Source organism: Babylonia areolata, chromosome 21, assembly GCF_041734735.1.
Source record: "Babylonia areolata isolate BAREFJ2019XMU chromosome 21, ASM4173473v1, whole genome shotgun sequence".
Lineage (NCBI taxonomy): Eukaryota > Metazoa > Mollusca > Gastropoda > Neogastropoda > Buccinidae > Babylonia > Babylonia areolata.
Genome location: NC_134896.1, coordinates 55,610,467 through 55,636,846, shown reverse-complemented (window position 1 = coordinate 55,636,846; position 26,380 = coordinate 55,610,467). Strand labels below are relative to the sequence as shown.

At 44.2% G+C, this 26,380-nt stretch overlaps 1 protein-coding gene across 2 annotated transcripts in view; it reads left to right on the top strand.

Moving 5' to 3' along the window:
- Window positions 1–10,610, top strand: part of LOC143295878 (acid phosphatase type 7-like) — a 35,393-nt gene extending 24,783 nt beyond the window's left edge. For both annotated transcript variants that reach the window (XM_076607542.1, XM_076607543.1), the window contains exons 11-13: window positions 5,676–5,747; window positions 8,627–8,764; window positions 9,767–10,610. In XM_076607542.1, coding sequence (XP_076463657.1) covers window positions 5,676–5,747; window positions 8,627–8,764; window positions 9,767–9,913 — 357 coding nt within the window. In that variant the 3' untranslated portion in view covers window positions 9,914–10,610. The remainder of the gene's footprint in view (window positions 1–5,675; window positions 5,748–8,626; window positions 8,765–9,766) is intronic.
- The last annotated feature ends 15,770 nt before the right edge of the window (window positions 10,611–26,380 follow it).

Sequence of the window (26,380 nt, the reverse complement as noted above, 5' to 3'; positions counted from 1 at the left end):
ATCTCTATGTAGGACAGGCCATTAAAAAATCATCTCCATTTATGACAAGTTCATTTGCATTTAGGTAATTTTAAAAAAATGAAATTCATCTCCATTTTAGGTCATTGATTGAAATCCTTCTCCGTTCATTACAGAATATGAAACTATCTGCAGTACAACAGGTCATTGATTATGAAATGAAATTCATGTTCAGTGAAAAGCTGCTATGAAATATTAATCTCTATTTAGGAGAGGCCATTATGAAATGAAACTCATTTGCATTTAGGTCAGGTCACTTATTTATAGAACCATCTCCATTCACATACGGGCCTCCATCTCCATTTATGATGGGACATTATGAAATGAGTTTCTTCTTTATGACAGTCCATGAAATGAGTTTCTTCTCCTTTTATGACAGTCCATTATGTTTATTTTCAATAATTTCTGTTGAGCATTTGTTTTCCATTTTATGACTTCCGATAACAAATTGAAAGTCTGCATTATGGTTCACCAACAATGGTGTGTTTACAGTCACTGTAGGTTCTTGTTGGAAACTGGACTTTATTGTTCATGGTGTTGTATCCTCTAGGTTTTGTTCTTGAACAGCTATTTAATGCTCTCCGATCTGATCCTCACAAACCTTGGAGGTTTCCATGGACAGAACTGGAAAAATAGGCCACAGTAGTTCTCCAGTGGCAGTCCAGCCCCCAAAAGCTGGAGAAAATTTGGAAATCCCTGGCCATAAAATACCTTGAGGAGAATGCTTGCTACTCAACATAAATAGCAGGGATGTGCCATTCATGCGCTTTCTTTCCTGGACTTAAATTATTTTTTTAACAAAGTCTTGAGGGAGAACCAAGTGAGACGAACCTCAGATGAATCAAAAATAAACTGACTATAGGGGGAAGCAAATTTCGAATCCAGAAATCTGGCTCCATGGGAAAAGTCCTAACTTTTGTGGTTTTTTTGTTGTTGAGATGAAGAAACCTTCATCAGGTGAATGGCCAGATCTGTTTGGGCAGAAAAAAAAGCAGATGCTTTCCCGTCCAGCTCATGGTTAATCCACTGCTAACACAGTGATGAAGTTTGTCACACACGGTGTCTGAGTTAAAGAAATGTGTTGAACAATGACATCGCCAATAAAAAGTAATGGACATGTTTTTTTTTCCATTGTGAATCATTCATCAGGTTGTCTGATGACAGTGTACTTCCTGGTCATTTAGGATAACTTTGGTGAAATGAAACTCATTTCCATTTAGAACATTTAAGACAGGCCATTATCTAATGAAACTCACCCTCATGAAAGCAATCTTCTAACTGAGGTAATAGTCATTCAAATTTAGAACAGAATAGAATATGTCTTTATTACCAAGTGTACTGGGGTCACAAGGAATATTGGGGGGAGGGTAGTATATAAAAAGGCACAAACATGCATATTATGATAACTTACATGGTGGTTATTGATTTTTTACAACAATTTTTTCATTGTAATAAACAGACACTTCATTTGGTAAACAGGATGTGTGTTTTCTCAGAGTGGTAGTGGTGCATTTTGTTTAGTGACTTCATTCTGTTGGTAATGATTTGTCAGACTGTGTGACACTGTCAGTCAGTGCATTTTGTTCAGTGACTTCAGTCTGTTGGTAATGATTTGTCAGACTGTGTGACACTGTCAGTCAGTGCATTTTGTTCAGTGACTTCAGTCTGTTGGTAATGATTTGTCAGACTGTGTGACACTGTCAGTGCATTTTGTTCAGTGACTTCAGTCTGTTGGTAATGATTTGTCAGACTGTGTGACTGTCAGTCAGTGCATTTTGTTCAGTGACTTCAGTCTGTTGGTAATGATTTGTCAGACTGTGTGACACTGTCAGTCAGTGCATTTTGTTCAGTGACTTCAGTCTGTTGGTAATGATCTGTCAGACTGTGTGACACCGTCAGTCAGTGCATTTCACTGAATTCCAGTTACCTGAGTTTTGTGAACTTCAGTCTACAATCACTAGTGGTGGTGGTGTGTCCATCGAGATCGAATCTGTCAGTGCGCAGATGGCTGAATAGTCCAATCTGCGCACGAAATGTTCGCTGACAGTTGGGGCAGACAAAGACAGGCATAACATTGTCAGGGAGATTGTTTACCCGTGACTTTCTGGCCTGCCTCTTCTCAACAGCTGCAGCAGTCCTGTTGGCCTCGCACAACCTGGCGCCTTTGTGCACAGCAGCGCGCCATTTGTCACGGTCCACTGCTGATTCCTCCCAGGAGTCAGGGTTGATATCAAACGCTTTCAGAGAGACTTTCAGAGCATCTCTGAAGCGCTTCTTCTGACCTCCATGTGATCTCTTCCCTTGTTGCAGCTCGCCATAGAAGAGCCTTTTGGGCAGCCGATGGTCTGGCATGCGCGCCACGTGTCCAGCCCAGCGAAGCTGGGACTGCATCAGGATGGTGAAGATGCTGGGAAGGGTGGCTTTTGCGAGCACCTCTGTGTCTGGGGTCTTGTCTTGCCACTTGATGTTCAGTAGCTTCCTGAGGCATGTTGTGTGGAAGTGGTTCAGCTTCTTGGCATGTCGTTGGTACACTGTCCAAGTTTCACAGGCGTACAGTAGTGTGGGGAGAACTACTGCTCTGTAGACCTTTAGCTTGGTCTCAAGACTAATGCCTCTTCTGTTCCAGACATTTGCATTGAGTCTACCAAAAGTTGCGCTTGCTCTTGCAATCCTGACGTTCACTTCATCATCGATGGTCGCATTTCGTGACAGTGTGCTGCCAAGGTATGTGAACCGCTCCACCGCACTGAGTCTCTGACCGTTGACTGTGATGTTGGGCTCAACGTAGGGTTTCCCTGGGGCTGGCTGATGGAGAACTTCAGTTTTCCTCGTGCTGATGGTAAGGCCAAAGTTCCTGCTGGCAGTGGCAAACTTGTCGACGCTGAGTTGCATGTCAGCTTCAGATCCAGCGTTTGAGGGCACAATCATCAGCAAACAAAAAGTCTCTGATGATGTCTGTCATGACCTTCGTTTTTGCTTGAAGCCTTCTGAGGTTAAACAGCTTGCCATCTGTTCGGTACTTTAGGCCGATTCCAACATCGCCATCTCTGAAGGCATCAGTAAGCATTGCAGAGAACATGAGGCTGAACAGCGTTGGAGCCAGGACGCAGCCTTGCTTGACACCATTTGTGACAGCAAAAGGAGCAGATGTTTCACCATTGTCCTGGACTCGAGCCTGCATGCCTTCATGGAATTGGCCGACCAAGGAAATAAATTTCCAAGGGCATCCGTACTTGGCCATGATCTTCCACAGTCCCTCTCTACTCACGGTGTCGAAGGCCTTAGTGAGGTCGACATAGGTGGAGAACAGATCAGCATTTTGCTCCTGACATTTCTCTTGCAGCAAACACCATGTCAGTGGTTCCGCGCTCTTTCCGGAATCCACATTGGCTCTCAGGCAAATGACCTTGGTCAAGGTGTGCTGTGAGGCGGTTAAGTAGGATCCTGGCAAGTATCTTGCCTGCGATGGAGAGCAAGGAAATGCCCCGATGGTTATCACAGGCTTGCCGGTTCCCCTTTCGCTTGTACAAGTGAATGATAGATGCATCTCTGAAATCCTGGGGGATCGTCTCTTCTTTCCACATGAGTGAGTACAGCTGATGAAGCTTCTCAGTCAGCACAGTGCCTCCATCCTTGTAGATCTCTGCTGGTATGGAGTCCGAGCCAGGTGCTTCGCCACTGGATAGCAGACGGATTGCTTTCTGGGTCTCAAGAAGTGTTGGCGGATCGTCCAGTGCTTCGTTGGTGGGGACTTGTGGGAGACGGTCTATGGCTTCATCATTTATGGAGGAAGGGCGATTTAAGACACTGTTGAAGTACTCAGCCCAGCGTTCGAGAATGTTCTCCTTCTCGGTGATCAAGGTATTCCCATCTGCACTGAGGAGGGGGGATGATCCTGAGGATGTGGGGCCGTAGACTTCTTTTAAGGCATCATAGAACCTCTTCATATCGTGCCTGTCAGCATATCCCTGGATCTCATCAGCTTTGTCACTCAGCCACTTCTCCTGCATCTGGCGTAACTTTTGCTGAACAGTCCTGCGGATGGCATTGTACGCATCCTTTTTTGATGTGGACTTTGGGTTGCTCAGGTAGGCTTGATGCAGACGGCGTTTCTCATCCAGAAGCTGCTTGATTTCATCACAGTTTTCATCAAACCAGTCTTTGTGCTTTCTGGTCATGGGTCCCAGGGTCTCTGAAGCTGTACTGTAGATCAGCTCACGCAGGGTCCTCCAGTCAGACTCCACATTCTGGTTGTCCAGAGAGGCGGATTCCAGACGATCTTCCAGCAGCTCCACAAAGGACTGTTTGATGGTGATGCTTTTCAGCTTAGCGATGTTGAGCCGTTTTGGAGCCTTCTGGCCTTGGGGGCGTCTCTTGGGTTGGATTCGAATATTCAGCTTCGAGACTACAAGATGGTCTGTCCAACACTCGGCACCGCACATGGTCTTTGTTACACGTACATCTTGCCTATCCCTTTTCCTGACGACGACATAATCGATGAGATGCCAATGCTTTGAGCGAGGGTGCATCCATGACGTCCTGTTACGGGTAGGGAGGCAGAAAACTGTGTTGGTTATCAGCAGTTCGTGCTCTGCACAGGTCTGAAGCAAAAGCAATCCATTTGGGTTGCAGTGGCCCACACCGTGCTTTCCAATCACTCCATCCCAGGAGATGTAGTCAGAGCCAACTCTGGCATTGAAGTCCCCAAGAATGATGAGCTTGTCTGCTTTAGGGATGGCAGCAATGACAGAGTGAAGGTCCTCGTAGAACTTCGCCTTCACTTCATCCGGGTTGGGGCGTAGGCACCGACAATGGTGAGGTGCTTCTGGCTAGATGCCAGTGGGAGTTTCATGGTCATAAGCCTATCGTTGACTCCCTTTGGGATTCCAGCTAGTCTGTTGGTAATGATCTGTCAGACTGTGTGACACTGTCAGTCAGTGCATTTTGTTCAGTGACTTCAGTCTGTTGGTAATGATCTGTCAGACTGTGTGACACTGTCAGTCAGTGCATTTTGTTCAGTGACTTCAGTCTGTTGGTAATGATCTGTCAGACTGTGTGACACTGTCAGTCAGTCAGTGCATTTTGTTCAGTGACTTCAGTCTGTTGGTAATGATTTGTCAGACTGTGTGACACAACAGTCAGTCAGTGCATTTTGTTCAGTGACTTCAGTCTGTTGGTAATGATTTGTCAGACTGTGTGACACTGTCAGTCAGTGCATTTTGTTCAGTGACTTCAGTCTGTTGGTAATGATCTGTCAGACTGTGTGACACTGTCAGTCAGTGCATTTTGTTCAGTGACTTCAGTCTGTTGGTAATGATTTGTCAGTGACTTCAGTCTGTTGGTAATGATTTGTCAGACTGTGTGACACTGTCAGTGTATTTTGTTCAGTGACTTCAGTCTGTTGGTAATGATTTGTCAGACTGTGTGACACCGTCAGTCAGTGCATTTCACTGAATTCCAGTTACCTGAGTTTTGTGAACTTCAGTCTACAATCACTAGTATGTGCGACTGGACATTAAACTAAATTCCTTCCTTCCAAATACAGACACACACAGTGATACACTCACACACAATGCTTCCAATTTCCCTCCACACATTCCCTGCAGTCTGTCCCTGGCTACACCCCCACTCAGTAATGACGATGTGTGACGTTGCAGGTGTACAACGGCAGTGTGAAGGAGCCCTACACCAACCCTGGTGCCCCTGTCCACATCATCACTGGGTCTGCCGTGAGTGCCTGGCTGTCCTCTTTGCAAAAATGAATAAGGACATTGATGACATGCATATATCTAGTGCTTACCATGTCACTGTCAGTCCAACATTCAGCTGTATCACAGACTGACATGGGTTTACAGCTGGGCCAGCAGTAAGAGCTGTATTATCAATGGTTTCTCTATTGCAAGGGGAAATCATTTACAGCTCAGTCCTTTATGAAGGACTATGACTCTCGAACTAAGAGGCAAAATTGCACTGGCTCTTACTGCTGCAGCCTTGGGGGCTAGTTGGCCTTTGGGAACCATCCCAACTCTGACTGTCCTAAAACCCTCCTGGCCGAGAGAGTGGGGATGTAACTTGGGGCAAGACACTCTCCACTATAATCATATTCTAGCCGAGATAGTCAGGACAGCAGTTACCTCCTCTGCTGTTCTGGGCCCGTATGCACGTCGATCCGGATAGAGGGCTATCCGCGAATAGCGCCTATTCGGGTGGATAGGCTGCAGATTTTGGTATGTACGTCAGAACGCATAAGCTATCCGACTGGGCTTAACGCGGATAAAGTTATCGGTGCCTCGGGGGTCAGATAGCGAGCCTAAACGCGGATAAATAGGGCGGCATTGTTTTTCCAAGTGAGACAGCGACATTATTATTATTATTATTTTTTGTTTATTTATTATTTTTGTTCGTTTTTTGTTTTGGGTCTAACATCACTTTACAGTGAATAGACGTTAAACTGAAGATTAACACACACACACACACAATAACAGGTTAAATGGAACAATGATGGTTGATCGATGCAGGCGGGGCAGTTGGAATAGAAGGACATCGCCATGAATTATCACTGATTAACGAATCAAAGAACAAAGTCAACCCACAACTCACCTCCGATGCCTTCGAACAAATTGGAGTCCGCTCCTATGATGTCGAGAATGATGTCTTCGTATGGGACTGGTGGTGGGGGTGGACCTCCTCCCGTTTTGCGTTCATCCCTCTTCTTATTCAACACAGCCCCTTTCATGGAACGCCATTTGTCTTTCAATTCCTGCACCGTGCGAACGGCCACTCCGCACGCCTTCACCTTCTCGGCTATCTTTTTCCATGTATCTGTCTTCTGAGGGTTGGTTACACTCGGATTCAAACTGCTGAATAACAGCGCACGTTCCACCTGCATCTCTTCCAGAAATACTAGAATTTCATCAGCACTGAAATTTGGCTTCCTAGTGCGCTTAATTCTCCATGGCAAGTAATACAAACAATAAAAACGGACTGACGAAAACCGACGAAGCACGTACCAGCGGTAGTTCCACGAGGGAGGGTATGTCTAAACCGAAAGCAATGCCTGCTGCACCGCGGTTTTCCAAAGAATCTATAAATAGCGCGCCGTGTCCTGCCCCGTAAACGCGGAGAGCTATTCAATCGCGAATAGGGCGACGTACATACCAAAACCGGAGAGGGGCTAATCGCGTTTAAGCTCCGAATAGCTAACCGCGTTTAGGGCTTAAACGCGAATAAGCTAATCGGGTTTGACGTGCATACGGGCCCTGATGGTCAAGTCAAACACAGGTGATACTTGACATGCATTTAACTATACATTGTGAGTAAGATTCAAGAATGTTAAATTGTGTAACATAAAAACTTGCAAAAAAAAGAAAAAAGATTTTTCAGCAGAGTTGCTTCACACAAAACACACCTCACCTCCCTTACCACACACACATACTTCTGTCCCTCCTGTTTGTCCTCACAAACTGTACAGAATTGTCCATTCACAGATAAAAAAGCATGTAAGATTGAGGGTTCTTGTAACTGAAGGATACACTGTGTGTCATTCCCTGGCAGCACTGGGCGTGGGACAGTGTGTGTGTATTGTGGCTTGCTTTACAACAGATGGACGCTTTGTACCTGCAGAAAGAGGTTCATGTCAGTCACCTGTACAGGTTGAATAAAAGAAAAGTTCATGATTGTAATAAGTTTTTCTGTGGCGCGATATCCAGCACCAATGCTGCTCAAAGCGCCTTACATCATCCAGTTGACTGTAAACATGCCTTAAAAAAATATCAACCGCTATCTGACAGTGGAAAAGATCCAGTGTGTGCATATGAATCAAAAAGCACACTTCAGAGAGAAATCAGATTATAAAAGCTATGAAGTAAATAGGGTTTAGATCAAAACAAAATGCATTTCATAGAACATACACACACAGATGTCCCTCCTTTACAGACACGCTCACACTCACTCACACGCCGACATTAAATATCAAATGCACTAAAAAGAGAATTGCATGAGCATTAAAATATGATTTTCAAACATAGAATCCTGTTCGGACATACTGACATGCCTACACAGTTACACACGCGTACCAGAGCACTGCATCCTCACAAACACACGCACCCACGCACACGCACACACATGCTTGCGCCCATTAAAAATAACCAGATAGAAAAAGTGACATCACATCTAAAACCGAACTACATAAAATACACAATGCATTAAAACATGACTACAAAAATACTAGTCAAACATACTTTGGTATAACCATTCTGCCCAGAACAAAAATGCTTACGGAAAAGGTAAGCACACTTGGGGAACCTGAGCTCTGAAAGACCTATTTCCAGCGCATTTCAGATTAGTCTCTAGAACTTTGAGCAGCTTTTCAGAACTGGATCTTAATGTTCTGTGCGGTTCATAAGTTTCCAGTACAGAGGAGAGATACAATGGAAGAGACTTGTCAAAATGTTTGAAGGCATGTGTTGCTAACTTACAGTGAATGCGGAACTCAGTGTCAATTACCTGTACAGGTTGAATAAAACTGAACAGATTGAAGAAAAGTTCATGTCAATCACCTGTACTGTACAGATTGAATAAAAGAAAAAATGTTCATTGTTACATTCAGGGCTGCCAAGAGATACACGACAACTTCACCAAGAACACGGCAGAATGGTCAGCGTTCCGATCGGATGACTACGGCTACACCCGAATGACCATCCACAACAGCACTCACCTGTACATGGAGCAGGTGTCCGACAATAAGGTGTGTGTGCAGGGGACACTGGCCGGGCTGGGTGGGGCAGGGCAGGCAAGGAGAAAGTTTATTTCTGGAAAAGAATAACCAGGGTGTGGTTAGAGGTGGTAACATGAAAAGGTGAGGGGGGAAGTGGAAGAGGTGTGCACTAAGCTGACTGTTCAGTCGCCCTTTCACCGACAGTCACACACTGGTTGCCCAGCCATCAAGTGGAGAGAGCATTTCTTCTTCTTCTCCTTCTGTGTTCTTGGGCTGCAAGTCCCACGTTCACTCATATGCACACGAGTGGGCTTTTACGTGTATGACCGTTTTCACCCCATACTCCATTTTCGGGGGTGTGCATGCTGGGTATGTTCTTGTTTCCATAACCCACTGAACGCCGACATGGATTACAGGATCTTTAACGTGCGTATTTGATCTTCTGCTTGCATATACACATGAAGGGGGTTCAGGCACTAGCAGGTCTGCACATATGTTGACCTGGGAGATCGTAAAAATCTCCACCCTTTACCCACCAGGTGCCATCACCATGATTCGAACCCGGGACCCTCAGTTTGACAGTCCAACGCTTTAACCACTCGGCTTTTGCGCCCGTCGAGAGAGCATTTGCATGTCCACCAAAAGCTTGAGTGGTCCCCCACAGAACAGGTGGGCGTTTCAAGCCCTGATAAATCTGCATGTGGAATGTGTACAGATGCACAAGTCCCACTGTTCAGGCCTGTAAAGAGTAGAATAAAAGAGTTGAAGAAAGAAGTAAACAAGTGGCAGCCCACAAAGTCAGAAGATGATATGAATTGAAATGTGCTGTTACTGAGTAAGTACTGTGTAAGGTGATATGAATTGAAATGTGCTGTTACTGTGTAAGGTGATGATATAAATTGAATTGTGCTGTTACTGTGTAAGATGATATGAACTGAATTGTGCTGCCACTGTTTTCTCTGTCAGAGGACAGACAGTGTTCCTACATGGTGTCTCAGAGCGGTGCTCACCCAGTGCCATGTGTGTTTTCAGGATGGAAAGATCCTGGACAGTCTGTGGATCAAGAAAGCCAAGCATGGCCCATACTCCGGCAAAGAGTGGCGTGCCCCCGACGCAGACCGATTTGAGCGTCGGCCAAAAAACAAGGGATACCGCATGTTTTCCGTCAACGAGTCATAGGGGGTTTCACAGAACGCACAAAGCCATGGAAGATGCTTTCATGATCGGTGTAAAGGTTTATTTTATTCTTTATTGACCGATAAGGTAACAATCATTTCTTATTTATCATTTCTGATGAAAATAATCCATGTCTTTCAATCCTGTAAATTACACCGGACATTGTATGTTTTCAGCCACATTTGATAGTGCCACTAACTGAGACAGATCTCGTTGCTCAAAGGTCCATGTCAGCAGCTAGATAATGGAAAGGGATGAGAATTTTTTTTTAATTTTTATATATCATCTCATTTGTAATTCTCTTTACTTTGCTCATATGTTGTGCTGCTGATTATTTTACTCCATCACCACGTGTCTTTTTGATTGGGTGTCGTGTCCTTGACCAAAACCAGATCAACATTTCACATGAATACTTTCCCAGCACACGTCTTGTGTAGGCTGGCTTGGTTTATGTTAAACCATTTCTGTGGATTTCGTTGTGTGGACCTTATTTCCCTGTCACCCCCATGTTATACATTCAATACATTCCACTGCTTCCTGTGCCCATGTATGCCTCAACCATTTGGCTGTGTGTGTTCTGTAAAAGTAGTTATTAGATAATGTGCTCATCATGTTTTAAAAGTAGTTATCAGATAATGTGCTCATCATGTTTTAAAAGTAGTTATCAGATAATGTGCTGGTCATGTTTTTAAGAAACTTTTATATTGCTATAAATGTTATAAATTTATGATTTTTTTTTTTCACATAAAAATAGCTTCATTTTTGACTTGTGAGTGTAAGCCGAGTCCATGTAGAAATAGCTTCATTCATTTTTGACTATCATTTGTGGTAAACTTAAACCCTGGCTTCCAAAATGGTACAAGGACCATACTTGGTAAAATGTTAAATAAATGAATGAAAACCTCTTTCTTGTCATCCCCTTCTTGGTAATGTCAGCAGGGAGATCAGAGGCAATAGAAAAATCTGGCCACTGCCACAGCATGATCATTGTCGTAATCAAAGGTCAGTGAAGGCAAGAGGAAATGCTTGTAGGTAAAAGAACATTTTGCAGTCAGTTTTTGTTAAACGTTGCACAATGAAAGCGTAGTGATGGTAGGAAAGTGATGGTTTGTGTACGACATTCTGGTTGTGGTCCACTGGCTTTAAATCTAATTATGCTGTGCTTTGGCAAGGTGTCTGTGTATGTTGCATGTTTTAAGTATTTTGGGAGCATTTTGTCATGGGTTTTAGTTGTGCAAATAGTCTAAGCTATGTGTCGAATTCTTACCATGCAGTGATATTTACAAGCATTTTTAGATCTATGTGTATCTGTGCGCATGTAGTGCATGGCATATTATAAAGCTGTTTAAAAATGTGCAATCATTGTATCACAATTTTTTTTCAGGTTTTCGCTGTATTAGGGTTGTCTTTTGAAAAAAAACAGTACTGTGTAGATATCTTAATTTCATTGAGTAATGGTATCAAATCCAGTTAAACTTCTGTCATTTGAATACAGTTATAATGTGAAAAAAAGCGCGCCGTATTTGATTTATATAATTGTTTTTCAAATGCAAACACTTATATAACTGTTTTTCAAAGGCAACCATCTTTAACTTTTTATGTGCAGTAAAACGAATCCAAAAAATGGAGCGCATGTGTTTGTATATATACGAGACAGAGAGAGAGAGAACAATATTGTAACTGAGGGAAAAACAAGAAAATAGAAGAGGAAAAAAAAACAATGAAAAAAACAATCAAAGCTGAATATAATTATGTTTCTGTATAAATCACAAAGTAATATATAATACTACTAAATAGGCATCCAAAACTGCAAACAGGCACTTCAACATCTAATGTGTAAAAATGAACGCAACATAAAATGCTCTATCAAGTCTATAAATAGACCAAAAATAGTCAACACTTTCTGGAAAAGAAAAAAAAAAGTAAATAGACAAGCACAGCAGGGGACAGATGACAGAAAGGAAAGGCCAGGAACACAGCCATAGAAAGAGGAACGTTCTTGCACAGAATTTCCAGGATGTGTTGGTACCCCTGGCATTTCCATGGCGGAAAGCACTCGGCATAATTAAAAAGAAAAGTTCAACCCACATTGAAATGCACGTGGCAAATCAGACTGCACAGAAAGGTAAACACAGACATCAGCAGTGCAATGCTTTGTGTCGGAGTCAAATTTGAGCTCACAGTTTGTTCAGCGAATCTGCATGATTTGTCAACCTCGGCTCCTTGCATTTATTTATTAGCAATTTGGTCTGTTTCTTTTGCCATATCTTGATTTATACTGACGGCATATTTCAGTCTTTCTTTCACCAATATATATCTATATATATATATCTATGTATCTATCTATATATATATAATATAGTGTTCTTACACCATTTTAAAATCGTTATTTGTATTAATTAGCTGTCAACATTCTGAGCTGTCATCCTTCTAGTGTACATTTTTTTTTTTTTTTTTTACCTCACAAAAGATCTGCAGGCAAACACACATTCTCATATACACACATTACTCACTCACACACACTCGCATGTACACACACTCACAAATATACACATATGTTCTCTCTCACTTACAAACTCACAAATATACACATAATACACACACACACACACACACCTCTGTCCCATATCAATCCTCTGACCAGATGACCAATATGCGAGTCTAATGTCCTACACATCCCAGCTCTCAGCAAAGAACCCAGTGACTTGTACCTTCACACTCTAATTCTTAAAGAACACTTTTCACTAGTTTCATCAGAACTGAAATTAACTGGACACAGCTTTTATTTGTGGCAATGTCTCCTATTCCTTCAGTTCTTATTCTGACCGTTATGATCTATCAAAGCTACTGCATTCAGATAACTGCAGTTCTTTGATATGAACAACAGCAAAACCTTGCACTGATGTTGACATATCAATTACATACACACATGCACCTGTAAAACTGACTTCTGGTGTCTTTCTCATCAATAAAACAAGATGTATATGCAGCCAATGATTAAGCCATGTTTGTTTGAAATAAGCATGAGATGTATATATCCAATTATCTGGACCATATAATAAAAGGCAATGAAAATATCACACCAGTATATTTTGTATCTTCAGTGACACTTAATATAGATGACAACCTTGTTTTACACTCAATGGATGAAAAAAAAAAAAAAAAACCAAACCCCGCCAGAATAACCACCTACACATGAACTGACATGACATGAAATTTGCCACCATGGTAAAGCGGTTGGCATTACAGATGATGACCGGAAAAACATGGGTTCGAACCTGTTACAGGTTTTTTTTTGTCTCTGCCTTCCCCCCTCACCACCCACACCACTAACATAATAATAATTAAAATATAGTACTTATATGGCGCAAACTTACCATGTAATGTGCTCCAAGTGCCTAACATGAAAAAACAAAAAAACATACAGTGGTGCATAACATACCTCCGCATATGGAAAAAAACATATGTGTATCTTCACACTAAGACATTGCTACAAATTGCAGGTATGAACACACACACACACACACACACACACTACACTACACTACACACACACACACACAATACTAGTGGTAACCTGTGTTCCAGCTGTTCAGATTTGGAAAGAAGCAGTAAGCAGAGGAACTAACGGCAGAGTTTTGGGTCAGTATATAGGCCTGTTTAGCGAGGGGTAACTGTTACAGGTGGGAACAAGAAACACACAGCAGAGTTTTGGGTCAGTATATAGGCCTGTTTAGCGAGGGGGGGGGGGGGGGGGGGGGGGGGGGGGGGAACTGTTAAGGTGGGAACCAAATAAAACAAACAGTGCTTCATTGGGAGACACCAATACACGATGTAGGGTATTTTGATCCAACTGACATCTGAGATGGATTTCCCAATCGCCAGGTGGGTTTTTCAACAAACGTTTTTTTGTTTTTTTTCTGGACGAAACGCAAAGCATTGAATTACAGTGTAAATCTATTTGTCTCCCATCACTGTGTGTGCGTGCACGTGCTGTATGTGTGTATATGCATGCAAGCAAGCGCGTGCGAACAAGTGCGTGTCTTCTGTGGAGATCTCTATGTTTAATGTGATTTCAAGAGAGAGGGGCAGGGAAGGAGAGAGAGAGAGAGAGAGAGAAAGTACACAGAGACAGACAGGAACAGAGAGACACGCACACAGAGGCAGACAGAGGAACAGACATGCAAAGAGAGACATACAGAGAAAGAGGAACAAAGAGACATGCAGACAGGGATGAACAGACACGCAGTCAGAGAAACAAAGAACAGATAGGCATGCGGAGAGAGAGAGAGAGAGAGAGAGAGAACAAAGCAACATTCAGGCAGACAAAGAAACGACATTGTTGCTTAGCCTTCAGTCCAGCCGACCGCAAGGGGCCTTACCAGGCCTGTTCAACTAAATAAAATTTTCATGCGTGTTAAACACAAAACTGGCCCAAACAACGGAAAAAGCCAACTGCAAAACAGTTCATGTCCAACATATCTCAACAACTGAGTTCCTTAATAAAGACAAACAAGACTAGGCCATGCAGAAGATGTCAGCCTACCTTTCCGCTTGATTTATCACCCCCACATCAAAAAAACAAAACAAAAAAACCACAAAAAAAACACGACACAAAAGGATAAAAAGTACTTCAAAGCCACACACACACACAAATATATATATCTAAAAAGACAGCACAGGCAAATAAAACACGGCAGAAAGGACAGATTGTGCCCATCCCACTGTTCATAATGTCACTGCCTAATCGCCAGAGCAAAACAGCACAGCATAGACTGGGAATAGGAAAAAAAAAGTGTAAAGGCAAAGAGGAAGACAGAGACTGGGGGGGGGGGGGGGGGGGGGGGGGGGGAAGAGAGAGAGAGAGAGAGAGAGAATCAGACAGACAGAAAGACAGGCCAACAGAACCGTGAAGAAGGACCCTTGTGGGTGACACACCAAACTCAAGACACAGATCGAATCTCACTATCTATTATCATCAAGCCTACGCTGCCTGAACAGCGGGTTTCTGTCAACATCAACATCACCAACAAACCACCACTGAGGTCCGTTATGCCACAAGCCTGTTTTGCCAGTGTATGTTATTTCAATCTCCGTAATGCCTCGGGTCCGTTATGCCACAAGCCTGTTTTGCCAGTGTATGTTATTTCAATCTCCGTAATGCCTCGGGTCCGTTATGCCACCAGTCCGTTATGCCAATGTCTATTTTAATCCCCTGCAAATTAAATATTCCAACATGCAAGCCTTCCAGATTTACCCTGGTGACGAAAAGAAGGTAACCGTTCCTGCCGCATACACCGTGTCACCATGAGTGTGTTTGGGGAGGGGTGGGGGTGGTGGGTGAGGGAGATGAGCTAGCAGCACGAGGATGCACGTGCAGTGAAGAACGACGTTCAGTGGTATCAGCATCACGTGACGTTCGGCCTTCCTGGGTGATCTGTGCCGGGCCTGACTGTCTCTCTCCCCTTTGTGGCCATCTCATTGGTCCGTCGTGTGGACCAGGAACTATGGGGAGAAAACACGTCACCAAACATGGATGCCCTTTACCTGTTGGCTTCAAGTTCAAGCTGCACGCTGCTGAAAACAGATTAATGACTTACTTTCCTGAATCTTTTCTGGAGACAGCTCAATGAATCAGGGCTCTAATACCTCAACTGTTGACGCCGTTTCTTTCTTCTTCAAGTTCTTTTTTTCCGACGGGCAAGATGTAAAGAAGATTTCTGCCTACCCCTTAAACGACTGATTGACTGATTGATGTGGATACTTATATAGCGCCTATCCTCGGTCAGAGACCAAGCTCTAAGCGCTTTACATACACGGGGACATGCGCACCACAGGCTGCCTACCTGGGTAGAGCCGACTGACGGCTGCCACTGGGCGCTCATCATTCGTTTCCTGTGTCATTCAGTCAGATTTCAGACGCACAGGCATACACACTCAGACAGACATGTAACATTTTACGTGTATGACCGTTTTTATTTATTTACCCCGCCATGTAGGCAGCCATACTCCGTTTTCGGGGGCGTGCATGCTGGGTATATTCTTGTTTCCATAATCCACCGAACGCCGACATTGATTACAGGATCTTTAACGTGCGTATTTGATCTTCTGCGTGCGCATACACACGAAGGGGGTTCAGGCACTAGCAGGTCTGCACATATGTTGACCTGGGAGATCGTAAAAATCTTCACCCTTTACCCACCAGGTGCACCGAGATTCGAACCCAGGACCCTCAGATTGAAAGTCTAGCGCTTTAACCATTCGGCTATTGCACCCGTAGGAGACACAAAGTGTTAAAAAACAACAACAAAAAACAAACCCAAACCTGGCAAATGAGTAAATGATTACATAACCATGCGTTCAACTCGAACATATCTGCGCATTATACTGATCGATTAAAGCTTGACGCAGTACAGGGCGCCGCCATATTGGACTTGGCTCTCTGGAAAGGAAACATAAAGATGTCAATTGTGACGTCAAATCGACTGTGCCACAAAGCCAGCTTCCCTGGTTGCTCAGTCCAGAACTGTGAGAAACGACGAATGTTCTGCGATTCAAACTGCAAGTCCATCACATTCATCCTTTTCAAAAGCTGCGACAGTCGACGAATCACTGTCTCTGCAAATTGTGCGGTCTTCGGGCGCCACGGAGTTGACAAAGACGCAGTTTACAAATCAGCACGTACAGTTTTGATCTGTCTGTGTTGACGTTTCAGCAGCTTGTTTTAACTCATTTTCTGTAAACTTGGGTTCAGCATTACACGGAACTAAACCCAAATCTATTCCAACAAAGACCTTGCACAGTTCTTTAAATTTATTCATATTTATTTATTTATTTATTTATCATTGTATATCCTTGCACGGTATTTTTCAACAAAATCATTTCGATCTGTTTCCTAAGCCAGCCAAAAGCGAAAGTGAGTCTTCGACCGTGTACCGTCACAACCTTTTCAAAGGGGCGGTCTCCATGACAGGTCGAAACATCACTTTTTTTTGGTTTGTTTTTGGGTCAAGATATACATTCATTTGCTTTAAAGAGTATTGGACAATCCATAATTATCTAAAATATATTTATGTAAACATGAAAAACAACAACTAAACCACTTCATGTCCCCTTTAACGTTCAATAAAAAGATTCCAGTTGAAAACACTCCAGTTATTATCTGTTAGTTTCTTTCTTGTGTCTCCCCGCTCTCCCCAGCACTCCAGACACGGACATAAGCAGCCATTTCATGAAAACTGCATGGGACATCGTCATGGGAGATCGAGAGGGGGGCGGGGACAGGGGGGGGGAGGAACAACTCCACCCTTTACCCACCATGACCGGGATACGAACCCGGAACCCTAAGAACGAAAGTCCAACGCTTTAACCACTCGGCTACTGCGTCCGTCAGGTGGTGGTGATGATTAAGGATGCTGTTAGAACAGCGATCCCCCAAGACGTTCCACACTGACCCGGCTGACCAGTGACAGCTCAAATGGACTCCAGAGACTCCTTTCTCAGGATTCACTGCCCGGACCCACACTAACCACTCTTCGAACCAAGACCACAGCCCTCAATAACCTGACCCTGAGGTCGTCAGCTGTAAGAGTGGAGTTTAAGGACCTACGAAGACCACAGCCCTCAATAACTTGACCCTGAGGTCGTCAGCTGGAAGAGTGGAGTTTAAGGACCTACGAAGACCACAGCCCTCAATAACTTGACCCTGAGGTCGTCAGCTGTAAGAGTGGAGTTTAAGGACCTACCAAGACCACAGCCCTCAATAACTTGACCCTGAGGTCGTCAGCTGTAAGAGTGGAGTTTAAGGACCTACGAAGACCACAGCCCTCAATAACTTGACCCTGAGGTCGTCAGCTGTAAGAGTGGAGTTTAAGGACCTACGAAGACCACAGCCCTCAATAACTTGACCCTGAGGTCGTCAGCTGTAAGAGTGGAGTTTAAGGACCTACGAAGACCACAGCCCTCAGTAACCTGACCCTGAGGTCGTCAGCTGTAAGAGTGGAGTTTAAGGACCTACGAAGACCACAGCCCTCAATAACTTGACCCTGAGGTCGTCAGCTGGAAGAGTGGAGTTTAAGGACCTATCGGCGTTACGCCCTTAAGGTCAAGTTGTTCTGGACGGCAGTCGTCGTTCGGTGGCTGAAGTGTTGCTCTTTGTAGTGATCTGTCTGGTGTCGGAGGGGCAGACAGTGGGGAATCGTTGTCCCAGTGGGTGTCGAGTTATTCGATGGGGTAGTCGGAAAGGGTGTCAGCCAATAATAGGTCCTTGTATACTCCCCCCCTCTCCCTCCCCCCCCCCTCCCTCTGTTTCAAGACGTGATAGGCGAGAGGGGGGTTCGGGGCGGGAGTGTGGGGGGGCGGCATGCTATGTTTCGCCCACGCGCATTTGCTGAAGTGTAAGAGAGGGAGAGAGAGCACAACACCAGCAATGAAATCAATGTGTGAACGGATATTTCAAATTCTGCCAATCCTACAATTTCATTGTAAATCACGCGTTATAATGTCACACTGATCGATGTTTGAATGAGGACTTGCTGATCTGCCCATGTGATGCTTGATGTGGAGTGGTTATGTTCCAAACAATATCTGGTTATTAGCTTCCTGATGTAAAATATTGTTTTTGTATGTAAACCTTTGAATAAAAAATGCTTGGAACAAAAAAAAGGAAGAGAGCGAGTTTTCAAAGTGGGAGACAGCGAAAAGGGTTGAACACAACTCCTCTGAAACAACAACACAACACAACCCCACAGACCATACCCACCACAACCCCCTCAAAACACACGACCCCCCCCCCCCGGTCCCCTCCCCTCCCCACACACGAACAACAACTACAACCCAAAACAGAGGGACAAATGACAAATAACATGCCCCCACCCAAACAACACTTTCGGCCCCCCCAACACACACAAACCTCTCTACCCAAACCCCCCCCCCCAGACAGACAACTTGGCCTTAATTAAGGGAACAGCTAATGGGTCGTTGAACTCCAATCACTCCAAGGGGATGGTGATGGAGGGAACTGTGATGAGACGGGGGGGGGGGGGGGAGGGGGAAGAGAACTATAGGAGGGACGGAGAGAGAGAGATTCAAGATGGTTTATTCAATTAAGGCTATAGCCCCATATGAATAGGGGGTAATAACAGTTTTTACATGTGTCATTGCAATTGGTAATATAAACAATACAACGTCATTCACAACAAACTATCAGTGAATCTAAGAAATGAGTGTCTCTCTTAACTGCAGTGCTTTATAAAGATACATAGCAAAACTACGTATGATGTTTTCATCGTTAGATGCCATTAATAAACATAACCGAAACCAGCATGGATTTATATAATATTTTGGGGGAATAAATTGGATTCGTAAGTCAGTCAACACAGGGCATTTTAAAACAAAGTGAACTTCATCAGAGAGAGAGAGAGAGAGAGAGAGAGAGAGAGAGAGAGAGAGAGAGAGAGAGAGAGAGAGAGAGAGAGAGAGAAATCGAAACCTTTTTTATTGGGGGAAAAGGAACAGGCACTTATCGGCCCTTTTTCATCCTACCCTCGTAAAAAAAACGTATATACTAATCTAGAAAATATAAGAAGACTGAAAAAAAGGACAATAAAAGAGCACATTATCATGGCAACAACAACAAATAAATGGCATAGAAAATACACAATTCCCCACAAAATAACATTGTATGCTTATGCGTGAAGGACAGAGGGAAGGAAGAAGGCAATGGAGGAAGAGATACGAAGAAGGAGAGAGAGGAAAACTGTTGAAAGAGAGAGATAGAGAAAGAGAGGGAGGAAGGGAGGAAAGGAGATAGACACACAGACAAGGATATTGAGAACACATTTGTTGATCAGTCTCAGTAATATCAAGGATTCGTAGAACTTAGCTCTGAAACTGACAGAGAGAGAGAGAGAGAGAGAGAGAGAGAGAGAGAGAGAGAGAGAGAGAGAGAGAGAGAGAGAGAGCATTGATAACATTTTTAAATACATTTTTTATTAACTCCCAGTTCCCTGGAAACACACACACACACACACCAACAACAACAACCACCACCACCCCCGATCAGACCATACAGCAAGCAGGGGATGCAACATGAAGGACGACTGGGAGGGGAGAGAGGTAGGGGTTGTGAAAATTGTGCCAGGGAAAGAAAAAACGAAACGAAACGAAACAATGTCCCTTTTATGCCGGTAAAAGAATGCTGTTTTAATTCTATTGCTATACATTTTGATTTATCTATTTTACTACGTCCAGCAATGATAAAGTTAAAAGGTGGAGAGAGAGAGAGAGAGAGAGAGAGAGAGAGAGAGAGAGAGAGATGAGAGTGACGATGTTTTATTGTCCATTTAGCAATGACGCCCTCCGGAAATGGAGAGCACATAACTGAATATGTGTTAATGCACATCAATGCAATGTAAAATTCACAAAAAACCAGATCCACTAATTCTCTGAAAAAAAAATGGAGAGCACATAACTGAATATATGTTAATGCACATCCTCCAAATATAAAATTCACAAAAAAACAGACCCACTAAATCTCTGTTCACACACACACACACACACACACACACACACACATCGAGACAGAGACACACACCGCACACATATAATCAAGTTCAATTAAGCTCATGCTTTCGAGTATCTTTCACTTCTGTTGAGCATGGACAATTTCAGTGTCAAATTTAACATGATCAGGATCTGAACTATTCAATAAAAAACAACAATAATACAGCTGGAAAGCAACGGACCATCCCATCGTATGGAAACACACACACACACACACACACACACACACACGCACGCACGTAAGCACGCATGCACTCAAAACACCGGTTCAACCTCCTCCACCACCACCCCAAAAAATCGTTATCTCCGCTTTCCGCGCGTTTGACAATGGGTGTGTGCAAGAGACAGACAACAGAGACTGGCGAAAGACAATAGACGATGACATGGAAAAGGACGAAAGACAATGGATTTGGACAGAAACAATGACTCTGTACAAAGACAATGGATATGAACAGAGACAATATCACTATCGGAATAATAATCAATCAATCAATCAAAAACACTTTATTAATCCACATGGAAATTAAGTTGTGCAATCACAGGCTCATTGTAAACACTGGCATAAAATCATGCGCAACATAAGAAGAGATTAAAACTAGTCAAATAAGAATTCCCAATAGCTGACGATATACTAACCCCCCCACCCCCCACCCCCCGCACTCACATACTCATGTTAAGACAATAGGGTATTGCACAACAATATTAACAAATGAAAACATCCAACAAAAAAAGGGTATAAGATTACTAAAAATGACATGCGCGCACGCACGCACACCCACCCACCCACACACACACCCACACACACACACACACACGTTAAGACCATAAGGTATTGTACAACAATACATAAATAAAAACATCAAGGGAATAAATCGCATATATAAGTAAAATGCACACACACACACACACACACACACACACACACACACTCACTCACTCACACACACACAAACAACGTATGCATGCACATAACATATGTCACGCCAATAAGATTAGAACATTAACATTAAGATACATGAAATCCAAGTAAAATAAGAAAATATTTTAAAATCACTTCCGATCACACACACACACAAATGCTTGCTTGCCCGTGCTCACCCGCTCAGTCCTACATGCACGCATAATGTCTGCTCCCATACACTCGTCTGCTGGTGAAGTTCAGGTGTTGCTGTGGCGAGGGGGCTTGGGGGGTGGGAGGGTTCACTTAGTGTATTGGATGTTTTGATTGTGTGCGCGAATGGCTGTAGGAATAAATGAATTAATGTATCGAGATGTTCTTGCGCGTGGAGCTCTAAACCTACCACTTATGTCTGACCTTCTGCTATTAATGTCATCATGTAGTGGGTGTCTTACGTCGGTCAAAATTGTTATTAGTCTGTCAGTCAGTTTTCTATTGTGCATGTCGCTAAAGGTGTCTTGTCTTATACCCACCACCCCACCCGCTTTCCTAATGACTTTTTCCAACCTGTCTTTGTCATGTTTGGTCAGGTTTCCCCCCCAGCACACGGCTCCGTATGTTAAAACACTACAGACAACAGATGTGTAAAACATTTGGAGCATGGCTCTGTACAAAGACAATGGGTGTGAACAGAGACAATATCACTATCGAACAACAATGACTCTGTACAAAGACAATGGATATGAACAGAGACAATATCACTATCGGAATAATAATGGCTCTGTACAAAGACAATGGGTGTGAACAGAGACAATATCACTATCGAACAACAATGGCTCTGTACAAAGACAATGGATATGAACAGAGACAATATCACTATCGGAATAATAATGGCTCTGTACAAAGACAATGGGTGTGAACAGAGACAATATCACTATCGAACAACAATGGCTCTGTACAAAGACAATGGATATGAACAGAGACAATATCACTATTGCACAATAATGGCTCTGTACAAAGACAATGGGTGTGAACAGAGACAATATCACTATCGAACAACAATGGCTCTGTACAAAGACAATGGATATGAACAGAGACAATATCACCATCGTAACAATGGCTCTGTACAAAGACAATGGATATGAACAGAGACAATATCACCATCGTAACAATGGCTCTGTACAAAGACAATGGATATGAACAGAGACAATATCACTATCGAACAACAATGGCTCTGTACAAAGACAATGGACATGAACAGAGACAATATCACTATCGGAATAATAATGGCTTTGTACAAAGACAATGGACATGAACAGAGACATTATCACTATCGGAACAACAATGGCTTTGTACAAAGACAATGGACATGAACAGAGACAATATCACTATCGGAACAACAATGGCTTTGTACAAAGACAATGGACATGAACAGAGACAATATCACTATCGAACAACAATGGCTCTGTACAAAGACAATGGATATGAACAGAGACAATATCACTATCGCAACAATGGCTCTGTACAAAGACAATGGATATGAACAGAGACAATATCACTATTGCACAACAATGGCTCAGTACAAAGACAATGGATATGAACAGAGACAATATTACTATCGATCAACAATGGCTCTGTACAAAGACAATGGATATGAACAGAGACAATATTACCATCGGAACAACAATGGATCTAGACAAAGACAATGGATATGAACAGAGACAATATTACTATCGAACAACAATGGCTCTGTACAAAGACAATGGATATGAACAGAGACAATATTACCATCGGAACAATGGATCTAGACAAAGACAGTGGGTGTTGGCAAAGACATTGGATGTGGGCAAAGACACTGGATGTGTAAAAAGACAATGAATGTAGACAGAGACGATGGACGTGGACAGGGACGATGGACGTGGACAGAGACGATGAATGTAGACAGAGACGATGGACGTGGACAGAGACGATGGACGTGGACAGAGACGATGAATGTAGACAGAGACGATGGACGCGGACAGAGACGATGGACGTGGACAGAGACGATGAATGTAGACAGAGACGATGGACGTGGACAGAGACGATGGACGCGGACAGAGACGATGAATGTAGACAGAGACGATGGACGTGGACAGAGACGATGGACGCGGACAGAGACGATGAATGCAGACAGAGACGATGAATGCTGACAGACGATGGACGCGGACAGAGACGATGAATGCAGACAGACGATGGACGCGGACAGAGACGATGAATGCAGACAGACGATGGACGCGGACAGAGACGATGAATGCAGACAGACGATGGACGCGGACAGAGACGATGAATGCAGACAGAGACGATGAATGCTGACAGACACGATGGACGTGGACAGAGACAATGGATGTGCACAAATACAATGGACCTAGATAAGAAACGACATAATTTTAATGTGGCCGGAAGACAATGGATGTGGGGAAAATGGCCTCGAACTGAGGACTGCTGATGTCGCAAGATTTCCTCAACATGAATATTATTAACACGCTTGATGGAATGTTGTTCTCTTTTCTCACTATGTTAAGTAGGATCGGCATCACAGCAAACGGTGAGTGTTCACGGGAAATGAGATTCAGAAAAACACACAACCATATGAAATAATGTCGCACTTTAGCATCCTAAATTCCTGGAGCTGAGTTCGGGATGCTGAAGTGTGACTGTACCAAGTTCCCGATAAGGAAGGGCGAAAGGGGGAAAGTAAAGCTAAGCATTTCATACTTCCTTTGCTTGTGGAAGATAGTCTGGATGTGTTTCCACTGGCAATGTCATCTGAAGAGGAGATTCACGTTTTTACAGCATCATGGTCATGATGCCCTTCCTTCCGATGCCCCCCCCCCCCTCCCCCCCTCCACACACTGCTCAAGCCCTGGACTGAACCAGTCAACCAAGCAGCTTTGAGCCTTGGTACCTCAGACGCTCACCTTTGAAACAACCCACTATTCAAAATTCCCCATTCACCCCCAGACCTGGGCGCTATCAGGCCAGTTCACCGATGTTTTACCCGGTCGCCTTAACTCTCCATACGAACGGCGAAAGAGACGACGTTAACAGTGTTTCACCCCAATTACCATCATCAAAATATTGCAAGCGGAACGCTCTTATACTGAAGAGGTGAATGTTGACAAAGAATACCACAGTTCTGACGACGGAAGCTAAAGGTTGGGTCATTCAAACACCCACTGGACATCCGAGGGGTCTGTGTAGATGAGAAGAGAGGACTGGCCGTACTGAGTGAGTTAACCTCTCCGGGAGGCGTTGTGAATGAACGGGTCAGGCTTTTGATCCAGTGTTCACCAGTGATCAGGGTTCGAGGCCCCGTTTCGGCAAGGTGTTGTGTTCTTGGAAAAGGCACCCGACACCCATTTTCCTCACTCCGTCTCGGTGTGAATGGGTTCCTGGCCTGGTATGAATGGGTTCCTCACTTGGTGTGAATGGGTTCCTGGCCTGCTTTGAATGGGTTCCTCACTTGGTGTGAATGGGTTCCTGGCCTGGTGTGAATGGGTTCCTGGCCTGGTGTGAATGGGTTCCTCACTTGGTTTGAATGGGTTCCTGGCCTAGTGTGAATGGGTTCCTCACTTGGTGTGAATGGGTTCCTGGCCTAGTGTGAATGGGTTCCTCACTTGGTGTGAATGGGTTCCTGGCCTGGTTTGAATGGGTTACTCACTTGGTGTGAATGGGTTCCTCACTCAGTGTGAATGGGTTCCTGGCCTGGTGTGAATGGGTTCCTGGCCTGGTGTGAATGGGTTCCTCACTTGGTGTGAATGGGTTCCTCACTTGGTGTGAATGGGTTGTGAGAATGGGTTCCTCACTTGGTGAGAATGGGTTCCTGGCCTAGTGTGAATGGGTTCCTCACTTGGTGTGAATGGGTTCCTGGCCTGGTGTGAATGGGTTCCTCACTTGGTGTGAATGGGTTCCTCACTTGGTGTGAATGGGTTCCTCACTTGGTGAGAATGGGTTCCTGGCCTGGTGTGAATGGGTTCCTCACTTGGTGTGAATGGGTTCCTGGCCTGGTGTGAATGGGTTCCTCACTTGGTGTGAATGGGTTCCTGGCCTGGTGTGAATGGGTTCCTCACTTGGTGTGAATGGGTTCCTGGCCTGGTTTGGGGAAGGTTAAAAGCGTGGGAGGGGAGGACTGGGCCCTGCCTTCTCGTGTCGAGCCCTGGACACAGCGGGAATGTGTCTGACCCGGTGGCCGTGAGAAGACACGGGACGAACCTTTACCTTCAGTCCCCGCTTTGCACTGGCCGGCAGCTGTGAATGGGTTCCTCACTCGGGTGTGAATGGGTTCCTCACTTGGTGTGAATGGGTTCCTCACTCGGGTGTGAATGGGTTCCTCACTCGGGTGTGAATGGGTTCCTGACTGACCAAACTGATCCTTGGTTTCAAGCTGCAGTGAAAAACCCAGCAGATGCTACAAGTAAACAGTGACATGCCATACCTCATCTCCATCGGCTCAGACATGTGGACCCGTACTGCTCTCCATGACAAAAGGTTCGAACCCGCACAGCCTCCACGCTTACTGCTGCACAAGGGAATATGTTTATAAGGGGAAAATAGAGAGAGAAAAAAAACTGGGTGATAGTCTACCTTCAATACACGCTGAAATGCACTTACGAGAACCCCTTGACCGCCGTGGGACGTGCCACTTACGTTCATAGTGACATCACTGACGACGTCATCAAAAGAAAGGAAAATCTCTCTGGAAGGCTGGAAATTCACACATTTGATCTAGAACAGTGTATCTCCAGACCGTTTTCTCAGTTTTTGGCTGACTGTTCTGGATACTCAACCTCCAGGTCCTAGAGAGGAGCAGCCTGCCCAACATCGAAAGCCTGCTGATCCAGTGCCAGCTATGCTGGACAGGACACGTTGTCCGCAAGACAGACAGCAGGATCCCGAAGATGCTTTTTTATGGCCAGCTGAAGGAAGGCCACCGCGAACTTGGAAGATCCTGCAAGAGCTTCAATGACACC